Source organism: Myotis brandtii, unplaced genomic scaffold, assembly GCF_000412655.1.
Source record: "Myotis brandtii unplaced genomic scaffold, ASM41265v1 scaffold927, whole genome shotgun sequence".
In the NCBI taxonomy this organism is placed as follows: Eukaryota; Metazoa; Chordata; class Mammalia; order Chiroptera; family Vespertilionidae; genus Myotis; species Myotis brandtii.
In genome coordinates this window covers 1,618,520-1,638,217 of record NW_005371823.1, presented here as the reverse complement: position 1 = coordinate 1,638,217, position 19,698 = coordinate 1,618,520, and the positions used below count along the sequence as shown (strand labels likewise).

Here is a 19,698-nt window from a genome sequence, read left to right as displayed (position 1 = left end):
TTCTCCTGTGCTTACCTATGAAATAGCAATATATCTTCTTTTTTTCATAATTTTTTAAAAAAATATATTTTTATTGATTTCAGAGAGGAAGGGAGAGGGAAAGAGAGATAGAAACATCAATAATGAAAGAGAATCATCAATCGGCTGCCTCCTGCAGGCCCCCTAGTAGGAATCGAGCCCACAACCCCTCGCATGTGCCATTGACCGGAATCGAACCTAGGACCTTCAGTCCACAGGCCGATGCTCTATCCACTGAGCCAAACCAGATAGGGTGCAATACACCTTCTATTCAGGACTGTTCTTTCAAGGACCCAACAAGTTAATGAATATAAATACCAACCTTATACATATATGGCTAATTCTCTTCCCTTTATCTCATTAGTAATAGAAAACAACAGAACAGGTTTGAAGAAATAGATGTGATCTAACTTAGGTTGTAGAAAGACACTGGATACAAAAGAATATTGAAGAGGAAACAGAAAAACTATAGGCAGAGAGAACAGGTAGGAAGATGTTTTAATAATCCAGGTGAGAGATGGATTAGGGCAAAGCCACTGTAAAAACAGGGTCAAGCAGAATATCAACTGAAGAGGCAAAAGTGAAAAATCAGCAACTGGTGGGAAGTGAATCTTAGAGCATTAAAAATGATTCAGGTTTCTAGCCTGTCTCTTGCTACTAGGAAGATAGTGGTGCAATGGAAAGTTAGGGGACCTAAGAAGAGTAGGCCTCAGAGGGGACAGAATAAATTCTTACTGGGATGTACTGAACTGCAGGTGAAGGTTGGACATCCTATGGGAAGGTCTGGTGTGCTTTAGGAGATTTGGGTCTGAGAATTAGAACTAAGAGGTTGGCTCTGGGTAGGAAGACTCAGGAGGCCTTGGCAAAGACGTGATAGAGGGAGCTGTGAAAATCAGTGGAACTAGCTGGGGAGAGGGTATCGAGCAGAGAAGAGGAACACTGAGATCTGAACCTTGGGGGAAGGTTACTTAAGGAAAAGAGGGAAAAGAGGAGCTAATGAAGGAGATGAAAGAGAGTGGTCACCTTCACAGAAACATACTCAGAATACTATGAGAGCCATGGGGCATTTCAAGATGGAAGAAACTATCATCAGAGTCAAAAGCTAGTAGTGGTAAGGAGTTAGAAAAAGCTATTTGACTTCACAATTAAGAAAGGTGGCAAAGTCTCCTAATGGTCTCAACATCCTTTTCCTCCTGCTGCCTCTAGTAATAGAAACCATGAGTCTTTGGCTGGGCACATGGCTCCCAGATAAGCCTACATTTCCTGGGCTCCCTTGTGTATGGCCATGAGACTCAGTTTTGCCCAATGAAATGTGTGTATTTTCCAGGCCACATGTTTAAAAGGAAAGGGTGTGCCCTCCCCTTCCTACTGGCAGGAACTTAGCAGTAATGGTGCTTGTGAACGTGATGTGAGCCATCTTCAACTTTGTGAGTAAGGACCTCATCTTAATGATGGCTGCCACAGGACAGAAGGAACTTGAGAGCCTGACATTCAAACAACTTACACTCAAATTATTATGCAAAAGTATATAAAGTATTTCTTGTGTAAGCCCTATTGAGTTTGGCTCAGTGGTTAAAGTGTTGGACTAAAGAATCTTGGGTTCCATTCCAGTCAAGGCCATGTACGTCGGTTGCAGGCTTGATCCCCAACCTGGGTCAGGACATGTGTGGGAGGCAACCAATCGATGTGTCTCTCTCACATCGATGTTTCTCTCTCTCTCTTCTCCTCTCCTCTCCTCTCCTCCCCTCCCCTCCCCTCTCTCTCTTTCTCACTCTCTCTCTCTCTCAAAATCAATGGAAAAATATCTTCAGGTGAGGATTAACAATAACAAAATTTTCTCATTTAAGAAACAGTTATTTTGGTCTTTGTTATGGCAACTAAGGCTTTGTCCTTAATGATACAGGAAGGACTGAGCACATGCTAAGGAAAAAGAAGTGAAGAAATTAACATAAACTCTTCTTTTAAGAAGTCAAAAGGAAAAGGAAAGCGAGAGAGAACAATAGTTTCCACAGGAAAGGGACTCAAAAGAGGTGTTTTACTTTTTAAAAAAAATCAATGATTTTATCATTCTTACCATTTTAAAGTCTACCATCTCCTCTCCTTATTCATAGCATAGTTTTAATTTTGCAGAAGTAATTTTAAATTTACTGCTTGGGAAATAAGCAGGTTTTATTTTTCATGATTATGATAATTCTGTTTATTAGTTAGCTCTTTGGGACATTTACTGTTTGTGGATTTGTACAGAGCTGCCTTCAAATGTGACTTGGGGAAATTCAAAGTTTTGCCAGTCAACTAGAGGGTGATTTGTATTATTAAAGGGGTCCCTTGAAATACGAAGCTTCTGAGCAGTTAAGTGTACACAAACAATTTAACCACATAAGAGAGGGCCAGGGAAGAGAAAGTTAACTTGTGAGAAGTTACTGTAATGATCATGTTTGCATGTCAGCAGGAAAGCCGATTTCAATAAATAAAAATGTTAGTTCATGGAATTTTTTCCAGGAATAACTTTCTCATCTGAAGAGAAGAATTCCTACATCGTCTACACTGCAATCAATTGCCCCTTTGTGGGCTGAGTGATGGTCTCTCTAAGTCCCCAATTCCTGCTCCTAAAGTGACCTGAGCAACAGGGAGCTCTGAGAACAGCTTTTGGGGTAACCCCACAGCAGCTCTGAACCATCTGCTGTCAAGGGAATGGCAGTTACATAATTAACCATAATAGCTGCAAATGATATAGTTACAACAAAAACCCTGTTGGTATTTAGCTGAACTAAAAAAAAAACAATGGTGTAAATTATAGCTATGTGTATAATAAAATTTCTTATTTGCATTTCACATAAAATTCACCAAGCTCCTTATTCACTCATTACTCACCCATTATGGGTTTTTTAAATGGCACTTTGAAAGTTTGCTTTGGCTCAGGGTGAATTATTTGCCAAGACTTTATTCCTGGAGTCATGGCTCCTCGGGGACTTCTTTACCTTTTGGCAAATTCATAGCTCATTTTGTGGGTGGTAGCGGTTTGTGGCCACTATGTATGCATGTGTGGTCATATGTGGGGAGTAGTCTTAGGATATCCTAAATAGTGGAACATTTCATAAGGAAGAGTCTTATATCCCAGAGTAATTAAACAGAAAAAAGAAAAAGCAGAAAATGAGTAAAGCATAGTAATAAACATAGCAGCAACAATTAGGTTGGTTCCTTCCAATTATGCATGTGCTTGAATAATCGGCCGACTTAATAGGTGGAAGAGATGTGCATTACAAATATCCAGGGAATGTTTGCATATCAAGAGGCACAAATACAAAAGTGCATGAGAAGGTACAATTGAGGCAAAGCTGTTTTTGAGAATAAAAATCGCGATAAACTTTAAAAAGCCGTAAGTGCAATGTTGGATACAGATGAGCAGAGGAAAGGATTTTTTTTTTGCATGTACACTTTCATTAAAAAATGTGGTCTTTAGGACCAACATCAGTATTTTAGGGAAAGAACTGGGGGCATAAGACAAGGTAGCTGTAGACATTCACCAATTCCAAGAGGGCAAGGAAAATTCTCCCTCCCCAAACCTCCCCGACTCACTGCAAGATGTTGGCTTGAAATATCTTCCCTAATGCGCTCAAGACTAAAGGTAAAGAGTATTTCAGAAATGAAACACAGCTTATGGAATATTAGGAAAGTAGTTTCTAGATTTATAGAGATTTCAAGCTAGAAGAGATCATTGTATACATTTAGTTGCTGCTTCCTCCCAACCTATACACTTTACAGATGTGATATGTCATTGGGTCCCCCAAGAAATAATAAATGACTAGCCGAATATTGTGTACCAAAATAATGGCTTAAGAACACTGGTTTCTAACTCTCTATCTAAAGGTCTGTTTCACACCACTGAGCACACACTGCCTGTACTTATAAGGGGTAAGGGAAGGGCCTGGTACATTTCACTGGAGGATGAGTTCCAAGACTAGGGGCTGCATGAGAACTGGGCGGGTGACAGAAGGAAGATCTAGGGGTGGTGCATTATGCATTTGTGCCTGGACACAGCTGTTTTCTATTTTGCCTAATATTGGCTTAAATGACAAGGAAAGCTTAATGCCATCAATATACCATCATAAAGTAGCTTGCTCTTCTCCTGGGTATAGTTAATCTGCAGGTAAACCATAGCGCTCACAAGGCACAAGAACAATGGGTGCTTTTATAGTCATTTGTGTGCTTAGAGGTTGTCCTGGGTCCCACAACGGACAGTTGCTACCCTAACATGGAGCCGCATCAATGCAATTGTGCATTAGGCTAATGAATGTGTTTTCCTGGAAACCATACTAAGCAGAGAAAGAAGTAAAGAATCTCCACCACCTGAAATTGACCTCAAGTGGCTCAAAGTAGTTTCAATACTTCCATTCCATTTAGAAGTGATTCTGTCCCTTTAAAAAGACTATTATTGATCCTTCATTTCCCCCAATATCTGGGGTTTTAGTTGGGTTTCAAATAGATCTAAAAATCAAGTGGGTGCAATTTCTCCTGATGCGATCCGAACCATTGTTTTCTTTTTCCTCATACATACAAGCCATACGGTTTTTATTTGAATTATTTTTTTTTGAGGATGACTTTGTACTATGTTATGTTACCTCGTGACATTTAGTGTTGTTGGGATTTATTGGATTTCTGGGAATAGTATAATAAAAAATGATAATATCAAACATCATTAATTAGGTGTCAAACAAAGTAATCATATTGTTTCTTATTTTAATTACAATAGAATTCAAGTTGATTTGCTTATTTTACCAGAGTAATATGTGATTCCAAACTGTTTAAAATCTAAAATCTTTAGCAGACAGAGGACAATTATAAAAAAATCCTCACTTCACAAGAAAACCCGGGTCATTAATCAATTTGTTTAACTGGCTGAGCACTAATAAACATAATGTGCTAACATCTCTTAGCAAATAGATTTTTGTAAACAAGCTGCTTCCAAAAATATTTTATGAGGCATCGTTAACATTCGGAGATGCTGCTGTTTAGGTTGGAAACCTCGGTGATCCATCTCGCACAGCGCGGCTGGAATGAAGAGACCCCTGGAATCGCTCAGTGAGAACTGGAGAGGGGCCTGGGAAGTCATGACCCTTGGAAGGTGTTGGTTTACAGAGTGTGAAGTGGGCAATTCACCAGCTGCACCCAGGAAGCAGTGCTGCAAATGCCTGCGGCTAGGAGTCAGAGGGCGCCAGCCACCACCCCTGCAGACCCACAATTTATCGGGTCTAACTTCAGTGACAGGGGAAAAAACTTCTTAAGTTAGAATACACTTGCATATTTTAACTGAAGATTATTATAATGAAAAGCAATCAATTACCCTCTCAGTTGTTTTTGGTTTTTGGACCATTTTAGGGCTCCATCCTCAAGGGCAAATTCAGTAAGGACGATGCTCAACATGTGAGGCGCAAAATCTTAAGCAAAGGCCATACATTCAGAGCCCACTGCTGGTTTCCTGGCTGTCAGGTGTGGACATGGGGAGGGAGAGGAGCTTGGCGGTACCACTTTCCTATGAAGCTCACAAGACAGAATTTATTCCTTGGAAGCGGAAAGGGTTAAATAAGCGGCTACAGGGCAAGAGCAAATGAGGTAGGTGTCAAGGTTTTTAGAATTTTTTTTTTCATGTTATTATCAACGATCTTTTTCTTTAAAATGTCACTTAACTATTTCTCTGCTTCCGCTTCTCCATATAATGGATGTAATAATGTTAATTCCCATGTTCCCAAAGAGGCAATGGTGGGAAGATAATGTTGATAAACATTTTTGAAGCTCTTTGACTTCCTTAGAAAGAAAGCAGTCTTTTGAAAAGAGAAAATATTTAGATACTCAGCAATACTGGGTCAAAAATCTCTAACTTTTGATCACTTTAAAAAATAGCTTTTTAAGGTGAAATATATTAGTGTATTGTGTGCGCGTGTAGACATATTATGCATATGCTTTTTCTCTGATTACAAAGTAAAGAACAAAAGCACTGAACGTAGGAATTTTAGGTCTCAATTTTAGTGAGATATAGATGCTTTAGTTAAATGAATCATTTCCCTTAATTTGTAGAATTTTTTTTGTCTCCTTCCGCTCTACTTTGAGTGACACGCTTATGCATCTGTTCTGCAGGGGTAGTAGCAAGACCTGTTTGAAGTTTAAATCCGTGACACCCTCTGTAGAACAGTGGCAACCTGATCAAAACAGTGATCAAGCAGAAATGCTCTTTCTCAGAATGAACACACACATGCGTGCACACACACACCTCCCTGCATTCAGAGCCGAGGTTTTCCTTCTACCCCCAACTAATAAAATCAGGAGGCTGCAATGAGGCTGAGCGGCAGGCAGTTTGATGTCCTCAGCAGGATACGGGGAGTCAGAAGTGGCGCTGTAAATCCAGAGCGGGGCTTCAACACTGTGTTAAGTGTGGCCCGAGTCTCAGAGATTTCCCTTTGATGCAAGTTCAGTATATTAATGGGAAAAGCATTCACTTTTATTTGTCTGTACTGTCTGCGACAGCAAGGCTGCCTCATTTAGCCTGGGCCAACATGAAAATACGCAGAGAAGCAATCTGTTGCAAATTAGCACAGCTCCCCTTTCATTTACTAGCTAGTAATTGGAAGGGGTTAAGAAAGTGTAACTTATCAGACCACGTGAGGGTATCTGCTTGTGCGGACAGCAAGCCTCCCCCGAATTGCCCTAGGAGCCCTGAGGCAATAATCCTTCCTCATGGCCACTTGGCCTGAAAGACAACACTGACGCATGTGAAATGTGTGTGCTTTGCTAGGTCTGAGGAGGCAGTTTCCTGGACTCCCCAAGGGGGTATTTGTGACTCTGTCGGAACTTACCTTTCTTTAGATATGTTTTTACTTTCCCGTTTCCAAATCGTCTTGAAGTCACTGCAGAACTCGTACCACACCATAAACACGTAGTTTGGAGTGATCTCTTTCTCACCAGACTTTGGCTTCATCCCAAAATATCCCACTGTCGTTTCAAAACTGCAACAGGCAGAAAGGGAAAACAGAGGGAGGGAAAGGGTGAGAAACTGTCAACACCATTAGGGTGGGTGGGGGGGCCCTGGGGGCAGTTTCCCACTTCTCCACTCTCTGTCTCCATTACTGTGGTTTATCCTAAACCCCAGAAAACCCATTTGCTCAAATCCACTTTCCAAGAAATTCAATTTGACTGGGGATACTCCTAGTCATATCTTATCCATGTAAAATCCAGCATGTGTAAGTCCGGGGGGTATACAGGTAAAACTTTTTGAGTTTGTTCTTCATCTCCAATCTATGTCATGTACCTGCTCTTCACTTGAAGTTTAATGATGACGGGGAACCACTGCTGGCATATTGACTCTGTGGCATGAAGCAGTGGTCAGTTAGAGAGCCCAGTGGGAATAATTAATCTGTTGAGTGTTTCATGGAAAATCAAGACTGTTCTCTCCTATTCTGGTACCCTCTGGCGTTGTAACCTGGGGCCGATCACTCAGCATCAGACTCAATTTTCTCAAGGGTAAAATAAGGGACTGAGCCTCTATGATCTTTAAGAAGGCTACATTTTTAAAGCTTTATATGATATAAGAATACAGACCACCAAATGGACAAAAGTATATGTACAGTTGAGGGCATAGCAAGGTTTGGATGGAAAATCATCTTTGATCTTAATAAATGATTTCCAATCTGGACCAGGTTTTGCAAAGTAGATTCACAGATATCACTAAGAGCCTCCTGACCTACCCCATGGACTCTCACACCAGACTAGCCGGGCCTCCCAAGCAGCCCTTCTTGGAGGCACTAGCTTTGCAGCAATTTATAGCTCTGCACTCAATCTTTCTACCCAGCCGCCCCCACCCACCCCAAGCCTCACAAGCTCATTTGCCATGAGCAAGAACACTTAAATAAATGGCTCCCTTTTCTAGGGTGTTGGAAACTAATCAAAGCAGGAATGGCTGGCCAGGTTTATGGCTACTCAATGCTCTATCATCTGTTCAGACACAGCATTTTTTTGTGGCCATCCTGAATACTGAGTTCCTAATGGAACTCTATTCAATGGCGATTGTAAAACCCCGAAGCCCCGTTACTATTACGGAGCATACTTTCATCTCGTTCTCAGTTATTGGCCAATATGTATCTCATAAGATTTTACCACAGTTCACAGATGAACTGTTAATTGATTCCATGGCTATGATTAGGCGAGATCCAAGCTGGGGCTGCAGCCCCGAGTCCCATAAATTCTTTGTGCTTCTGTAAATAATAAATCTGTTTTTAATGCAAATTAAAACTACTGGTCAGGGAATTTTGGCTCCCAGTTATTAAAAGACTGGAAGTGTATAAGTGGAGAAAGGCAACAACTGCAGTAATTTCTTAAGGGACTCTCTTATAATACCAAACATGCATATTTTGGCGCAAAACCAGCAATGGAAGAAAGTAGCAATGTCCACTTTCACCCAGGCGGGACCCATTTTGTGGCAAGCAGAATACTGATAACACCAAAGCACACTCTATGGCATCTAGTTTTATTTCATTCAGAATGAAAATTATATTAATGTAGCATGGACATGCATTGTAGAGAGTTTTGTGAACTATAGGAACCGGCCATGGTTTTCTTACAGAGTCCTGGGGCTTTCGAATTGGAAGAGACTTACATGTCAACTTGTCCAATGTTCTCATTTTACAGATGAGGAAACAAAGACCTGGAAAGACTGAATGTTCCATTTCATTGGCAGCGTTGGGCTAATCTTGGGCCTCCTGATTCGCAGGGAAATGCTTTTTCCTCCCTCCGTCCCTGTGGCTCATGCTCGCTGACCCGGGTATTCAAGAAATACAACAGTGCCCCTCCCCCCCATTTCCACTTTAGACACAGTTGCCCCTGTATCTTCCATAATGTGTGTTACCCCCAGCAAAGCAAATCATTATTTTCTTCTCTTCCAGATGCTCACCTTCTATACAGAACCATATTTCTTTGTGCATCAATAGAGAGGAGAAAGTCTTCCACGGTGAGTCTTTAGGGGAACAAATGGTCTTCCTACAGCCCAGCACGACATAGTGAAGAGCACAGAGCCCCAGTCCTTGCTTCTCAAATCACCCCCACACCTGGAGCCTTATTGGGAGTCTCGAGTGCGAGACCAGGGCATTGCACGCACTGGTGCAGTTGCAGAGAATGGCAGCTCTGTTTGGGGGCTATCGCAGAGCTTGAGGAAAGCATGCCATCATCCTGCGGCCTCGCTTTCCCCGACTCTGAACTGAAGCTAACCATGTACCTCCCCCTCTCCCCTGGGAGCTGTGAGGTCCTGCTTACTCACCCTCAGAGGGGGCGAAAACTAAAGGAAAGGCAGAACTTGAGCATTTCCCTGCTATGCGCTTTGGGAACTAAGAAGGCAAGCGAGCCTCTTCAGAAGAACCAAAGTAAACAGAGTCGCAGAGAATGGCCTGGCCTTGGCACCGCAGCTGTGATGGAGAGCAGCTGCTCCGAGGTGCGCCTTGTTTAAATTCAGTGCTCTTCCTTTGCCCAAGGAAAAGCTAAAAGCTGGTCTATGAACCTGCAACTACCTGATAAAGTCTAGGCCACTGTCCTCCCAAGCAAAACTCTCTTCCTTTCAAATTCAATTTTGATTCACAGAAGACGGATGATTGAAAACCTTCCAAAATTTGGGCATGAACATTATAGATCTTAAGCAGTCAGGAGAATTTTCTTCAACAGACGAAGGGGCAATCATGCTTTCCGAAACTTTTATTTGCCAGCAGATGACTCTAAATTAGCTTTCGACTTCTAAAAAGTGGATGGATTTCTGATCATGTTTCACATAACTTCTTGACTTCACTCTAAACTATTCCCTGACTCCTTTTCTCCCTGCTACAATTCCTCCTCTCATCTGTGTCTTTACAATTCAGCTAAACATTTCTAAAGTGCAGACGATGATTCTATCAAAGAGCCCGTGGCCAACTGAACGGTTTTACTTCTGCAGCGCGGAGAGGCCAGAGCGGAACACATCCACTTACTGTTTTACATGCGTGCCTTCAGAAACTGCTTAGGAAAAGCAAATATTCCTTCGCCTCAGAGTAAATTGTTTCTCTTGAGAATAAAACATGAGAATTTCCTAAATCTCACACGAATATTGCAACACTGACCACCAACCTCCTTAAAGAGGGCAACCAAACAACTGTGGTTTCTACATTAAAGATGGGATCGGACATATTTCATGTATGACATGAAAGCTAGACTACCTTCACCACAAAGTCACGGAAAACGCTGACAACCAGAATTTATGGCCCCCCTCAGCATGGCTAATGCACAGCAGCAGCTTCGGCCCCTCGGAGGTGGGCCCCCTGTTCCTTACGCAAGAATCTTGAAGAAGTATTAGAAGTGACATCCACCCCAGAAACTGAATTTCTGTTTGGCCTGATACTCATGTGCCCTAGTTGAGGGTCTCTTTTACGCATGCTGATTATTTCTGTAACACAGACACAGTGCTTTTACACACGGAGGACGGGAAGCTTCCTGTAGGGGTAAGGCCAATACAGGGGCACAGAAATCCACACACACAACCAGGTGACTGTCTTCATTGTCAAAGATTATCATGTGAAGATAAAGTCACGGTTCAAGAACATGTCTGCACTTAGGGAAATGCAGGGTTTGCCTTCACCTCGCTCTCATCTGCATTTCAATTTTACTGGCGAGTACAGTGGAGAGCAGGGCAGGATGTGGGACTTGTCAAAGCAGAGCAGACAGCACCGGTTCAGTCTTTCAGAGCCCCCGGGAGGAGAAGGGCTCATTTGTAGAGTTTGTTCATTTGCATTTAGTGAGCTCCTCTCCTCGCGTATTTGTAAAGCCCATTTTTTCCATATGTGCCTCTTCCTGCTCTTACCTCTTATTTAATTTTCTAGTACTTTTAGAAATGTACCAGCAAAATTTATCTCAATTTTCTGAGCTGAATATGAGGAAGCCTCAGTATATTCCCATTCCTCCTCTAAGAGGGGGGGGGGTAGCCACACTGACTAGCCTGGCCAACTGATAAAAAGAAAACCCCTCTGGGGGCCACAGCCGGTGATTATTGGCCTCTACCACTCTGATGGCCATTGAGAGAGAGAAGAGCAAACAAGAGGAGTGAGGTAGGGGAGAGCTTGAATAGGAGACCTCTGAGGTCTCTGACCAATTCTGTGGGAGTTTTCCATATAGAGGTCATTCCCTTCTCCCCGAGATATCCTCTAGGTTCTGAGGAAAGACACAGTAAGCCTCTTAGGTGTGTGTAATAACTGGTTGAATCTAGTTGTAATGCTAAGAAGGATCACGTTGTTCCTGACTCCCAGGAAGCGGTTCAGGAGCAGAGTGATGGAGGAGAGGCGAAGAGATGGAAATAGCGTCATGACATGGGAGGCAGGCGAGTCACTTTTGAATGATCTCCTGCTTTTTTTTTTTTTTTTTTTAAATCTCTTGCTTCTTGAGGAAAAATATTCCCAAGTCCTGTCACAGTGTTTTCACTCCAGCTCTCCACCGGCTGTTATTGTTCATGGAAGCATAGTCTTAACAAATGGGGCCAAAAGAATCGTCAGTCAGACATTATGTGGATGAAACAAGCCAGTCACAAAAGGAAAAGTACTGTATGAGTCCACTTGCAGGAGGTCACTAGAGCAGTCAAAGTCACAGAGACAGATATTAGAATGGTGGTTGCCAAGGGCTGGGGGAAGGAAATGGGGGAGTTAGAGTTTAATGGATCCAGAGTTGCCTTTGAAGAAAATGAAAATTTCAGGATATAGATGGTAGTTATGGTTGCACAGCAATGTGGAATGTACTTAATAATAATAATTAATAATAACAATAAAATGGCTAGTCAAAGTAAGAGCTGGGGCCAAGTTAGAGCTGCTTACCTTTTCTGTGCATTCTCCAAGTGACTTTCTTCCATTTTATGCTCTTTTTTAGCTGTGAAAGAGAAATAATTATGATTAAAACAGTATTTTCTTCCATCATATTTTTGCATAATATTCTAACTGTGATTATACCCATTCATTATAGAAATAAGCCCAAATTCAGGGGTTGGCAGCTCCTACCACACGTACTGGAAAAGGCACTCAATTCACTACATTTATCACCACTGCATTCTTTTTCTTAAAATTCTCAACTGAGGATGTGCTTAGAGAGAGGAAGAGAGAGAGAGAGAGAGAGAGAGAGAGAGAGAGAGAGAAATCTATGTGAGAGAGAAACATTGAATGGTTGCCAGCCCAGGTATGTGGCCTGAGGACTGAGAACCTTTTGGTGCATAGAACAGGGACAACACTCATCATGCTCAACCAACTGAGCCATTCTGGCTAGACACCATTGCTTTCTTGATAATAGCTATAGCTATCAGCAAGGGGTGTGTGTGTGGGGGGGGCATCTAATTTACGTTCTCACTGGGACACTTGTGAGAGTGAAAGGAGGTGGCAGTATTAATTGCACCAGGACAAAGTCATACATGGGGACAATCCTGGCCAGGTTGGAACAAGTGGTCACCTGGCTATGGTTGGCCTCTCCGTGAGCCTTGGCATGTGCTTAGCACTTCCCCTCCTCTCCCAAACATTATAAACCCAGTGCCATTTGCAGTGCTGCTCAGATTCAAACAAATTAATTGAGTCCTTGCACACACTCTCTCTACACTCACAGGCCCCTTTGACAGTCTGGGGAGGCCTACGATTTCCTTTCTCAGAATAATGTTTTTGAATGCATTGAAAATAATACTTAAGATTATTAAAGAAATCTGTGATAGTGAGATACAATTCTGAATTTAAAGATCAGGAACCCATGCTCTGACATCAATGTGTGAGAGAAACATCGATTGATTGCCTCCCATATGCGCCCTAACCGAGTATCGAACCCACAACCTAGGGATGTGTCCTGACCGGGCATCAAACCTGCAACCTTTTGGTGTATGGGACCAGCTGAGACTTACCATTGATTTTAAAATGTAAATGTTATTAAGTTACTCCCATGCTTAAAATCTTCCAACAACTTGCCATCATCCTGGACATAACGGTTTAAAGTCTTCACAATGTCCCAGAAGGCCCTGCAAGTCTGCTTTCTGGCTCCTCTGTGACATTACTTTATTTTTTTTTAAATCCTCACCTGAGGATATTTTTCCATTGATTTTTAGAGGGAGTGGCAGAGAGAAGGAAAGACAGAGAAAAACATCAATATGAGAGAAAAACATAGATTGGTTGCCTTTGGCACGTGCCCCAACCAGGGCCTGGGTCAGCAAGGAGCTTGCAACTGAGGTATGTGCCCTTGACAGGAATCAAACCCGGGACCCTTGGGTCCACAGGCCAATGCTCTATCCACTGAGCCAAACTGGCTAGGGCTGTGACATTACCTCTTCTTTTCCATGCTCATTCCTTTCCAGGCTGGCTGGCCCCCTTGCTGATGCTTGAGCACACTGAACACATGCACTTGCCTTTCCACCTCCCTGGGACACTCTGCCCACACTCTCTGCATGACTGGCTCTCTTACCCCAATAGGTCTCAGCCCAAATATCACCTTCCCTCACCTCATTCAATAAAAGATCATCCCTTGCCATGCATCCTCCCCTCCCCTACCTCCTCATGTTACCTTTTCCCCATAGCCATCATCTACCTGATGCACTAATTCATTTGCTCATTTGTTTATTATACCACAACTGAATGTAAGCTGCAGGAAAGAAGCAACTTCACCTGGCTTGTTTTTTGTTGTGCCTTAAACATGGAAAGTGCCTACATATTAAATCATTTATTTCAGCTTAAAAATGTATATATTGACCCTGGCTGGTGTGGCTCAGTTGATTGGGCATCAAACTGTGCACCGAGAGGTTGCTGGTTCGATTCCTGGTCAGGGCACATGCCCGGGGTTGTGGGCTTGATCCCCAGTAGGGGGCATGCAGGAGGCAGCTGATGGATGTTCCTCTCTCACATGGATGTTTCTCTCTTTCCTTTCCTCTCTCAAAAATCATAAACTATTCTTTAAACAAATGTATATGTTGAATATAGGTTGCTTAAAAAGAGATATACTAGGATTCCTAAACCTAAAGCATTATATTTAGAATATTAACATAGGCTAAAGAAGGTTGTGAGGACAAAGTTGTATACTATATTCTCTATGTCCAGTACATTTCACTTAACAAAAATAATTTTTCATATTGACACTAGAAGCCCAGTGCATGTGGGGGGGCGGGGAGGTTGTCCCTCAGCCCAGCCTGTGCTCTCTCACAGTCCAGGAGCCCTTGGGGGATGTCTGACTGATGGCTTAGGCCTGCTCCCCCCAGGGACCAGGCCTAAGCTGGCAGTTGGACATCCTTAGCTCCCACCACTGCTGCTGCGCTCACCATCTATGAGCCCGGCTTCTGGCTGAGCGGCACTCCCCCTGTGGGAGCACACTGACCACCAGGGGGCAGCTCCTGCATTGAGCGTCTGCTCCCTGGTGGTCAGTTCGCGTCATAGCGACCAGTCATTCCGCCATTCGGTTGATTTGCATATTAGCCTTTTATTATATAGGATGATTTGGCTTTGATAACTATACCATTTTAGGTAAAGCCATAGTTATGGGAATCTTTTGTGATATCATTTCCCCCCACCCTCTAAGCAGCAATCTCTGAATTAGTATGGTTCTTAGCCAATCAGATACAGAGAAGTGACCCATGTCTCTCATAGGTGACACCAAGTTAGTTCCCCCAAATGTGAAACAACCGAGTGGTTTGTTCTTATCCAGTGATTCTTAATTATGTGCCTAGTCAAACAAGAGGAAAATTCTTCCAAGGCCTGAGTGGTGTTCCTGGACACCTTTGCTGTTCCCCGTCACCAATGGTCTCTAACTGGCTGCTCCCATGCTGTGTTAAGTACACTATGGTCAAGCCATCATTGCATATACGTTTAGTGACAAGAAATATGCTCCCCACTGAAGTAAGCATTAGGATAAGCACTTGCAATAGCTCTATGAATATGGCTATCTGGGAGGAAAACGGCATCCAAATACAAAAGGAGGTATTACTAAGAGGCAATGCATACAGTACAATCACTGAGGGTTTTGGGGAAAAGAGTTCTCAGGAAAATGGGAAGAACCTAGAGATCTCAATTTTTCCCAAGCAAAGGGTCTACGCACAGAAAGAAAGGGTGGCCCCAGTCCATGGTATAGCCTGGAAGGTCTCCCAGCCCAAAATACTTCTCCTGCCACAATGTGTGATATTCCTAACCATGTTATTATACATTTTAAAGTTTCAGACAAAACAGAAAGACATTATCTGTAAGGAAAATATTTAAAGGCTGGAGTCACATACACAAATTCTAATACCTCCAACAAATAGGGCAACTACAGGCCAAGTGCAATATGCTGGTATTCTAAAATTTGACCCCTCGCTTCTCAATATTGGATCTGACACAGTTTCAGTCTAGGGAAGCCAGAGGGAGTGGTAGGGACATGGGAAGGCCATGCCCCATTCAAGGGAGCAAAGGCACTTGCCAGTGTTACCAGATCTCCTATCTTTTTCAGGGAAGCTAAGATTTTTAAATGAATGTTCTCAACTTAGAAAAAAAAAGTTTCAAGCACTCGGTAGGACAAAGAGTACATTCCTGTTGGCCATATCTCACCCTGTAAGCTCTCACTTAAGCCTTGAGTAGCTACTGATATATGGCATAGGTGGGTGTGTTCTTTCTTCTGTGTGCCAGATGGGTGCTGGGATTCCCCCACTGAAAAAAGGCAGACAAAGGTCCCTAGAGAACTTTCATTCTGGCTGGGGAAGATAGACAATTAAACCCAAGAGAAGACGATCAGGTGTGAGCAATTTTTGATAAAGGGTAGCAAAAAAAAAAAAAATCCAGAGCATGAATTGTTGCCTATAAAAGGAGACTCCAGGTGGGTTACTGCATTAAGGGGTACCTGGGCAGCCAGAGCATGCTACAAAGGTATTGGGCACAAAAAAGGGACAATGTTTAATTGAAGATGATCAATCTTAGATAAAAACTGTCCTTACCTACAACTTTGGCTAGCAGTGGCCCTGATCTGTGTGTGGGATTTACCTAGGCTTCTATTCTACATAGCCACATGGATAGTAGTATTTAGGTGCTTCTTTTTCAGTTTAAACTTGGTACTACATGTGTGGTCGGGGGGAGGGCAGACTTCTTAGAAGTTTGGAGAAGTGGTCAGATACTGACACTGCACCATGGGAGACAGAAATAACAGGCATCCCCAACCTTGCTCTTCTTTCTCCTCTTTCTTTCACAAAAAGGTGTCTCATTGTCTGCAATGAGTTAAATATAATTGTTTTCCAAGTTGGGGGACCAAAGAAGCTGCTTAGCATGCAGATAGTCTCACAGTTTAAGACAATAAAGAAATAAAGAAAAAAATCTGAGTACTAAAAGTGAGAATTTTTGCTTAACATCAATTCTGTCTTCCAAACTCCTTTATGAAGGCTGCGTGTATACTGTGGCGATGTGAATGTTTGGAAGTGCTCAGAGAATGCTGAGTGGTAAGTTTGTATGATGACCTACCTACAGCATACGATACATGTTCTGTCATTGGTAGAACTATGTTGCTTTTCTTCCACTTTCATTTCCTCCAATAAAGAACAACGGTTATTTTTCGTAATTCCATGTCACAGAGAGAAAGCAATATGGCTTCTTTAGGTTTTTTTTGTTTTGTTTAAGAAACATGAATGTGGGTTTTATTTAATGCAGCCTTTACTGAACAAAGAACATTTGCTTTTGCATAAACCTTCAGTACCTTGGAACTTTGTTTCCTGATTCATTTCATGGTCAATGTCTCATTAGTTATCATAAAATTGCCCCACAAAAACAATTCTGAAATTCATAAGTACTGTGGCCTACCAAGTGAAGCAGAAATGGCCCTTTTTATTCATTGGGTTGTAGGCCCAAGGAATGCAATTCAGAACTCAAGATAGCTCAATGCCAAGTTTTAAGCCCAGCTCCGCTGCTCCAGGGTCACGGACAAGTTGCATGTATATCCCCTGTTCCAGTTTCTCTGCTGTAAAATGAAGATGTTAATTCCTACCCCCCACATAGTCATGAGAGCCACATGCAAAGGGAACAGTGCTCGGCTGCATCAGAATCTCTGCAGTCAGATCTCTGATGGTTCCACCTCACGCTGAGGCTAGAGGGGGTTCAAGCTTCCAATTGGACAACTGCTTTGAGAGAGTTAAATGCAGGTGCAGGCTAGTGGGAAGAGCGTGGGCTTTGCGTCAGGTGGACACGGGTTGAATTTCTGCTCTGCCATTTATTAACTGGAAGACCTTGGGGAAGTCACTTAATTCCATTGCGCCTTACCCATAAAACTGGAACAATAAGATCTACCTTGCAAGGTGGTTGTGACTATTGCATGTGCTGAACATGAGAGGTTAATGCAGTGAATAACATGCTAGGCCCTCAAAAACAGCAGCCATTGATTACTGATTGGCTGGAAGCAAATGCTGGGAATCACTATTCCGGCTCTCTGTCTTTGGGATGAATAATACAATATTTCAACCATAATGCTCTGTTCTTTCTTAAGAATGTCCACAGCCACACTCAGTGGATGATAATTTTACTAGTGATCAGTTTCAAGTTAGACTGGGCGTCCTCTGCTTAAAACCTCAGTTTTCCCTTTCACTCACAAAGCCAGTGTCCCTACCCTGGCTGCTAAGACTTTTCCACAGAAGCGTGTTTCCTGTCCCATCCCATCTTGTTTTATTTAATCTCCAGGAGTGAAAGAGAGTAACTGATTTATAATTTTATTTTTGTGTGTGGGGGGTGTAGGCATGAGGGGACAGGCGCCTATGATTATTCTCACCTAATTCTTTTTCCCACTTAATGATCATTGAGTACACAATCTCAGATCTGAATAAATTAATCACTTTCCCAATATTAAATGAAAGATAATGTTGCAGGAGTCTATTTCTAAAAGGTAAGTTTTCTGAGCGCAAAGATTCCTCCTTTACGCTCTAGATCAGTGATGGCGAACCTTTTGAGCTCGGCGTGTCAGCATTTTGAAAAACCCTAACTTAACTCTGGTGCCGTGTCACATATAGAAATTTTTTGATCTTTGCAACCATAGTAAAACAAAGACTTATATTTTTGATATTTATTTTATATATTTAAATGCCATTTAACAAAGAAAAATCAACCAAAAAAATGAGTTCGCGTGTCACCTCTGACACGTGTGTCATAGGTTCGCCATCACTGCTCTAGATTCTATATAGTGACCTATTATAGGTTCCCTGCATGGCACAATAAATGCAGTTTTCTCTATTGACACTAAACTGTCAACTGAAAAGGCAAACTGACTGCAATCCTTATCAGAATACCAATGGCATTTTTCACATAACTATAATAATTAATCCTAAAATTTATATAGGACCATGAAAAACCTCATATAGCCAAAGCAATTTTTTTGTTTGGTTTCCTCTCACCTGAGGGTATTTTTTCCATTGAGTTTTAGAAAGAGTGGAAGGAAGGAGGAAGGGGGGGGGAGAGAGGAAAAAATTGATGTGAGAGAGATCGAACCTGCAACCCATGTATGTGCTCTTGACCTGGGAATCAAACCTGTGGCCCTTTGGAGCATGGGCCAATGCTCGAACCACGACCATGGCACCAATGTGTTTTATTAAATAAATTTTTAAAAAATAATTTTTAGGGAAAGAGGGAGAGGGAGAGAAACACTGATGTGAGAGTGAAATATTGACTGGATGCCTCCTCCAGGGATGGAGCCTACAACCCGGGCATGTGTCCCAAACCAGCAACCCTTTGGTGCATGGGTTGATGCCCAACCAACTGAGCCACACTAGCCAGGGCTAGCCAAAGCAATCTTGAGAAAAAAGAACAAAGTTAGAGATATCACACTACCGAACAGCAAACTATATTACTAGGCTAAAGTAATCAAAAGAGCATGGTACTGGCAAAAACCAGACATATACACTGAGTGGCCATATTATTATGACCACCCCATCATTACTTCGTTGGGCCACCTTTTGCCTTCAACACTGTGGCAATTCTTCTTGGCACTGACTCCACAAGATATTGAATATCTCTTGCCCCTTGCCTTTCTCCGTCCCAAACACCCCTATTGTAAAAGTCTTTTCTTTGTTCAAAACCCAAGTTTTAGAGTCACCTCCTCTGTGAAGCCCTCCGCATGGGCCTCATGAGCCACTCTTTCTGTGGAGCTGCAGTAGCCCTGTGCTCATGTCCGTGGGACGTGGACCGAGACTATCTGCTGGCAGGTGGCTCATCCTACTAGACTCCATGCTTCTTGAGGGCAGTGGCCAAAATTTATTTTAGTGTTTCTCTCAACTAACACTGAGTAGGTCCTCCACTTACTTGACAAATGGATAAACCGACAGCAAGGGAACCACAGGAACAGAACCCTGTCCCTGCTCATTATCTCCCACTGGGGCACCAGAGCCCATTTGATGGCACAGCAATTTCTAATCTCCCATTTTCTTTTTGCAACAAAATAGTAGAGTCCAGCAGAGAGTATTCATTTTCATCCTGTTATATCCTGTTTTAGATTGATACTAGTGGTCCAGTGCATGAAATTCGTGCACGGGGGGTGGGGTGGGAGGAAGGGGCAGTGTCCCTCAGCCCGGCCTGCACCCTCTCCAATCTGGGACATCCCTCTCACAATCCGGGACTGCTGGTTCCTAACCACTCACCTGCTTGCCTGCCTAATCGCCCCTAACCACTCTATATGCCAGCCTTC

At 42.6% G+C, this 19,698-nt stretch overlaps 1 protein-coding gene across 2 annotated transcripts in view; it reads right to left on the bottom strand.

The window, feature by feature from the left end:
• FMN1 (formin 1) overlaps positions 1 to 19,698 on the bottom strand; it is a 432,998-nt gene that overhangs the window by 35,573 nt on the left and 377,727 nt on the right. For both annotated transcript variants that reach the window (XM_005885758.2, XM_005885759.2), the window contains 2 exons: positions 11,883 to 11,934; positions 6,867 to 7,016 (listed from right to left, as the gene is read on the bottom strand). In XM_005885758.2, coding sequence (XP_005885820.1) covers positions 6,867 to 7,016; positions 11,883 to 11,934 — 202 coding nt within the window. The remainder of the gene's footprint in view (positions 1 to 6,866; positions 7,017 to 11,882; positions 11,935 to 19,698) is intronic.